This window comes from Orycteropus afer, unplaced genomic scaffold (genome assembly GCF_000298275.1).
Source record: "Orycteropus afer afer isolate SDZICR_OR568_19922 unplaced genomic scaffold, OryAfe1.0 scaffold00647, whole genome shotgun sequence".
NCBI classification, from domain to species: domain Eukaryota; kingdom Metazoa; phylum Chordata; class Mammalia; order Tubulidentata; family Orycteropodidae; genus Orycteropus; species Orycteropus afer.
The window spans coordinates 857,486-864,346 of NW_006922234.1; the positions used below are offsets into that span (position 1 = coordinate 857,486).

General features: G+C 45.5%; 1 protein-coding gene across 1 annotated transcript in view; it reads right to left on the reverse strand.

The window, feature by feature from the left end:
- Nucleotides 1-687: 687 nt before the first annotated feature.
- Nucleotides 688-6,861, reverse strand: part of BRCC3 (BRCA1/BRCA2-containing complex subunit 3) — a 63,978-nt gene continuing 57,804 nt past the window's right edge. Inside the window, exons 9-11 of the mRNA XM_007956641.2 lie at nt 3,584-3,715; nt 3,018-3,061; nt 688-839 (exon numbers count right to left, since the gene is read on the reverse strand). Of these exons, the coding sequence (XP_007954832.1) occupies nt 688-839; nt 3,018-3,061; nt 3,584-3,715 (328 nt within the window). The remainder of the gene's footprint in view (nt 840-3,017; nt 3,062-3,583; nt 3,716-6,861) is intronic.

Below are 6,861 nucleotides of genomic sequence, written 5' to 3' on the forward strand. Positions count from 1 at the left end.
GCCAGCCTTCTGGTTAGCAGTCAAGTGCCTTAGCCACTACGCTACCAGAGCTCCTAATAATGCAGTAGACCTTTTTAAGGCATGATTTGTATTGGATCCTAAGTCCTGAATGTTTCTGGAAACTGACTTCAGAGTCAAATATGCTAGAACTCATCTATTTGGGTCAAAGAGGCAGCCACACAGATTCAACCTTTGATATGTCAGAATATTCTCACAATAACCCGCAGGGCAACATGAGACACGCGCCTGCCGGGCGGCCTCCTGAGCTACCCACGCTTCTTCCCAGTAGCCCTGACACGCTGATCACTCGTCACCACCACATGGAATGTGGAACCTTGTTCTTCCTCGAACTTGCTCTAGAGAGTGAGTGTATTTGAACATGAAAATACAGACAGCACAAGGGAAAAATAAATGTTAAAAATGCATTCCCCAGAGATTTTATTCTAAGACATCCCTTGCCAATGTCCCTTCTATAACCTTTAGAAACCGATTCATATTCTACTAAATCATCTTACAAATGTTCTTTGTAGGGCAGTTATAGGTTAATGGCTTTAGTCAGCCGCTCTAATGAAAGTTCCAGAAAAATACGTTGTGTTCATTGCAAGCATAAAACTCACGCCCTGGGACGTAAGCAGACTATATTTAGCACATAAGTAAAAAACATTTTACCCCATCAGGCCTCCTGGCTTATTCTAGGGAAGACAGCTCTTGCATAAGTTCTTCCTTTTCCTGTTGTAACTCCTGCAAATGCTGTTGGTTTTGCTCCAATCTGTCCTCCAGCCACTGCAGGAGAGGGCCGCTGACTGCTGACATCTGACTGCACAGGTTCTTGGTAAACACTTCAACAGGCAAAACACAGATGAGGCCAGTGTGGCACAAGCACTGTCCCCTGGCATGTCCCCATTCCACCACAATCATCCCCTTGGCTGGGAGCCCCGAAAGTAGAAAAGGTGCAGTGAGCAGGACTGGCGGCAGACAGAAGAGCTGAGCGGGCTTAGGCAGCTGTTCGGAGGCCTGGCCAGCCCTGGATCCACAAGCCAGGGGGAAGCCTGGCTGCGCAGAAAGCAGAGAGATGGCTAGCTCCTTGGTCCTTGGGCAAAATGGCTCAGAGCCACCTCTGGACAGCTACAACTCTGCGTCCTGCAACTTACTTTTCCACAGAGCCCTGTAGGAAAAGTGCTTCTCAAATGTTACTTGCATTGGAGAAATACGTTAATTCGCCTCACCTAAAAGTGTTTCTTTTAAAATGAGGAAAACCCAGACGGATGAGGAATGAAGGACTTATCTTTTATGCCTTAGTGTGAGTGACTGAAAACCTCGGCCTCCTAAGCTTGGGCAGTGGCAGCGCTACCACGTTCGTCTTCTGAAAGAAGTTCTTCCCAAGGAGATTATCTTTTTCTCTCCCTTAATGCATGAGTGTTATGGAAATGAGCACTGTGAGCACTGTGGGGGACATCCTTCCAGGTTTTCTGCCATGTTGGTGAGGGCGTGTGAGCTTTGCAACAAAAGCTCTATTAATCTGGACCTTACTTTCCCCCATGAGATAGTATGTCACAGATATCTTTCTATGTCAGTAAAGATCAATCAATATTCATCTGAATAGATGCACAATTGATTAAGTCCCCTATTGATGGACATCTCGGTAGCATCCATTTTTTTCACTTTCATAAAGACTGTGATTAATATTCTTTTATACTGATTTTTGCACACCGGTTCAATTTTTGAGGGCTGTGCTTCTGGAAGCAAAATTGCAAGATCCAAGTCCATGTACGTATTAAAACTGATTATCCAATATTTTTCAGAGTTACCTCCAAGAACAGCACATGTGAGTATTCACTTCCCCTACATCCTTACTGAATTATGTCTCATTTTTATCTTTGGCAGCAGAGAAGAAGGAAAAAAAAAAAAATGATCACTTAATTTTAACGTATACTTCCTTGATACTAAGGTTGGGCAGTATTTCATCTGCAAATAGCCTCTCTTTGTCCTTGGGCTATTTTTGTAATACACTGCTTTCTCAATAATAATAATGATAGCTAGCACTATTGAAGGAGCTCTGGTGGTGCAGTGGTTGAAGCATTTGGCTGCTAACCAAAAGGTCAGTGGTTAGAACCCACCAGCTGCTCCTCGAGAGAAAGATGAGGCAGTGGGCTTCCATAAAGACTAACAGCCTTGGAAACTCTATGCACATTTCTACTCTGTCCTCTAGAGGCACTGGGAGTTGGAATCGACTCAATAGTAGTGAGTTTGGGTAAGTATGTATGTGGGGAAAAAGTCACTTGGTATATATATTGTATTAAGATTTCTGCTCCTTGGTATCATATAGAAATTTCTTCTGTATTTATTGATGTGAAAAGATTTCCCTTGCACTCTCTCTTCTATCTATCTTTCTGTCTCTCTGCCTACCTATCTATCAATCTTTTTGTCAATCCATAACTTTCAACCCTTAACTAGCCTAGGAATTGTGTGCTGGGGCAGCTCATATAGCTCATAAAAGTTGAGTGTTAGAATTTAAGGAAGTTGCACTATGGCAATTGGCAGACACTACAAATAAGAGCCCTCTCCCCTCCCCAAGGGAGTTCTGGTGGTGTAGTGCCTCAGGCATTTGACTACTAACCAGAACCTGGCGGTTCAAACCCATCAGGCACTCCTCGGAAGGAAGGTTGGGCCATCTACTTCCCTAGAGATAGCACCTCGGAAACCCAAGGAGGGGGCGCTATGAGTCAGGGCCGACTCGATGGCAGTGTGTCCCCTCCCCAAGAGCGGGGTGTTAAACACAAACCTGCACACCACTAAGTAGGTCTATCGTGCACCTCATGCCATTTTCTCTTGACTTATTCCTGGTAACATTTACAGAGTTAAAGGATCCACAGGGCACAGAATAAAAGTTGGGAGCAGGACCAACGGCATAGTTCTCGGGAATGGAGACTCATTACTTCAGTGACATCAACTAATGCTGCTTCTGTCAGCTGAGTATTTTAGGGATCGCTGATTACACTCAAGAAAGAAAACCTTACCTGACCCATTATGGATCTTGGTTACTGAGTCCAGATGTGTAAGGCTAAAGGGACAGAATAGTTGAGGTTAGTGGCAAAGCAGTATTGTAGGCAAAACAAACTAGTCAAAGTGGTAAACTGCCTCAGACTGTCACCCACAGGATTAGATGGGTATGATGTATGATCTCAATTCCTGGTCAATTTTGAAGGATTTGGAGGATATGATTTTATTCAAAAATTCAAGAGACACATGATAATTTCGAAATGACTGTCTCGAATGAAGCTCCCACATAGCACACATTTATTGGGAATCTGTTAACGTACAACCCTGTTCTCGGCACCAGGACTCCTAAGATGTGTCTAAGTGTCTGCCCTTGCAGGATGCAAAGTGTAATGGGAGAGAAACAAAAGTTAAAAAGATTGCTGTCACACAGTGTGAGAAATCTTATGATCAGTGAGTGCCATGAAGTCTTCTCACAGGGAGGTCAAAGAACCGGGGCCACAGCAACTGAGCTGCTCAAGACAAAAGGGCAGAAGAGCCCGGAGTCGGTCCCAAGGACGGAGAGCAGAGCAGAGGGCTTCTCTACCTGTGAATCCTCCGGTAGGCGTCCTGCTCCTCTTGGCACAGGATCTTAGGCAGCTCAACCGCTGATTCAAGGCACGCCTTCCCAATGGTGACGTGAGGCACAATGTGGATTGGGATTTCCATTCTCTCATACCTGAAAAGCAATCGGCTCAGGTCAGTTTTCAACCTGGAGTTGTCATACAGAACTTCTCTGTAGTTTTAATGGAAACTTTGAGCAACAACCTCCTTCAAAGATTAAACACTCCTATAATTGATTTTTGTGGCTCAGCTTCAAAGCAGACAGAGTTCACACTGGCTTTCTCTGGGGCGAAAATTACAAGCCCAGTTGCAGAGCCAGGATTCTCTAATCCCACAGACAGTCTGAGGCCACTTCTGTTGGGAGCTCAAGGTCCGTATGCCTGCTCCCCAGAAAAGGGAAATAGCTAGTGAAGACTGTTTTTAGTCAGGAATTTGCCAGTGAAGTCGGACGGATTAATTGCAATGCCTATAGAAGAGGAAGCGCAGACTCTTCGATGGCGCCATCGGATTCATTATGTAAATGGCATTACTCACAGAACTGCTCACTTGTTCTAACTCAGTGTTCACCAGCGGCCCTCACTTCCCATTTTGTCCCCTGAGGGGGAAATGGGTAAGAAATTCACAAATACTTGTATTTTCATGCTAGAGTAGGAGAAACAGATAGGATTGTTACTGATACCAACCAATCAGCCTCTATCCACTTCTCACCCCGAATCCACCTGAAGTCCAACCAACAGAGGGATCAGTGGAGTAGCTGGGCACGTGGACCCAAGGGTACATGGTGGTAAAGCAGTGGAAGATCTAGTTCCTCCCTCTCTCCTGCCCACCCAGCAGCGTGGCTGGGCCCCATATCACAATCTAGATGGAACACAAGCGATGGGGCATTACCAGCACTTCCTCCCCCACCCCCAACTCACACCCAAGTACTCAAGTAGGAATTCAAGGAAGAGTATGCCAGAGCTGCTAGTGGTCTTCAGAAAGCCCTCTGAAGTACCACACAGTGACTACTGTTACTAATAATTCCAGAAACTCTGAGCAGGTTCATCTGCTGATGCTATTAGTCCGGTTAGCAGAGTTTCCCATGGAGTTTCTCAGGGCCATCAGGAGAAATGCTTTCAATAGTCCTTTGCATTTTGACACATATCTTCATTAATTTCTAGATCAAATAGCTAGAGCTTCTGTCAGCTTAATCAAAACTACAACACAAAGACCTAGGTAGGTAGACATCCAAAGTTTATAATAGACTTTTGCTTCCATGAATGGTGGACTAGGTGGTTAAGACTAATCTGTCTGTTCAGAGCAACTAGAATAGCTGGCCTAAATAGGATAGCATTCTTGGAAAGCTACCAAGGCAGTGAGTAAGTGTGGGGTCAGTATCTGGGAGACGAGGGAAATCCCGAGAGATGGCCCTGACATGTAGGAGCACTTTTTTCATGGAAAGGTACCTACTGACTCCAGAGGAGGAAGCTTAGAGGCTGGGAAGTTGAGTAGAGCTTTCAGAAGGCTTATAGGGCTGTTGTGTGTGGTGGAGTAAATTCCAACTCAGTCACCCTATAGAACAGAGTAAAACTGTCCCATAGGGTTTCCTAGGCGATAAACTTTACAGAGCAGACTGCCACATCTTCTTTTCTGTGGAATGGCTCATGGGTTTGAACCACTGCCCTTTGCCTTAGCAGCCCAAAACTTTAACACAATGGTGCCACCAGGGCTCCTTTCCTGGGACCGATAAAAATTTGAGTTCAGAGCCTGTCAAGGTGGAGAGATCCTAGGAAACTGTCCCCAGGGATTGGAGATTCAACTTTGAGTCATTTCAATTTCTAATTATATTAAAGTTATCTGGTAGTCCTGCTTCCGGTCAAGATGTAGAAGGTCACCAAACCCCATCAATCCTGCCATAAGAAAACCAAAAATACACAGATTTTTTAAAAGACACTGTAAAGCTGTGGATGCAAAGATAACTCTAAATGAACTAGATTCCAGGAAGGGCCAAGCGTTTCCTAGAAGAGCAGAGGCCAGCGGGCACTCTCTTCCCTAGAGGCACCTGTCTTGTCTGGGGGCACAGACAGGAAAAGGATGGGGCTTTTCATATGCACATGAGCTTTGCTGGGACAAGGACAAACCAACAGGGCTTGTAATGATCATGTGAGTGGCTGTAACAGACTGGAATCTGTGGAAGCCCCAAACATAAAGCTACTTCTCCCCTACTGCTTTTACTCCCATATGACTTGCTGAGAATTTGTAGGCACAGGAGGCTGAGACCCAAGCTATAAGAAATGTTGGTAGACAGGTTTCTGTTTGTGTTCCACCCTTCACTTCTTCAGGGTTTGTACCTATGAGTGAGATTGCTGGGTCATATGGTAATTCTGTGCTTAGAGTTTTTGAGGAACAGCCAAACTGTTTTCCACAATGGCACAACCATTCGAAATTCCCACTAGCAATGGAAGAGGATCCCAGGTCTTCTACAACCTCATTAACATCTATTATTTTCCCTGGTTTTTTTTTTTTTTTTTTTTTTTTTAGCTCACTGCGTTCTAATAGGGGTGAGGGGACATCTAATTGTAGTTTTGATTTGGATTTCTCTAATGGTGGCTTGGGAGCTCTGGTAGCATAGTGCCTAAGGCATTTGACTGCTAACCAGAAGGCTGGCGGTTCAAACCCACCAGCCACTCCTCAGAAGGAATATGGGGCAATCTACTTCCGTAGTGATACTGCCTCAGAAACCCAAGGAGGGGTCACTGTGAGTCGGGTCTGACTCGATGGCACATACCGACCAACCAATGGTGGCTTAGTGGGTAAGACATTTGGCTGCTAAACAGGTCAGCAGGTCAAACCCACCAACCACTCTTCAGAAGTAAGATGAGGCAGTCTGCTTCTTTAAAGATTTACAGCCTTGGAAACCCAGTGGGGGTCACTATGAGTCGGAATCAACTTGATGGCAGTGGCTAATGGTTAATGAGTAGCTCTGGTGGCACGGTTGTTGATGTTGTTAGGTGCCGTCAAGTCATCTCCAACTCATAGCGACCCCATGCACAGCAGAACGAAACACCACCCGATCCCGCGCCAGCTCCATGATCCCTGTTGTACTTGAGCCCATCGCCGCAGCCATTGTGTCAATCCATCTCGTTGAAGGCCTCCCCCTCTTTTGTCGACTCTCCACCCTACCAAGCATGACATCCTTCTCCAAGGAATGGTCCCTTCTGACAACATGACCCAAATAGGTGAGACGAAGTCTGGCCATTCTTGCTTCCAAGGAGTATTCTG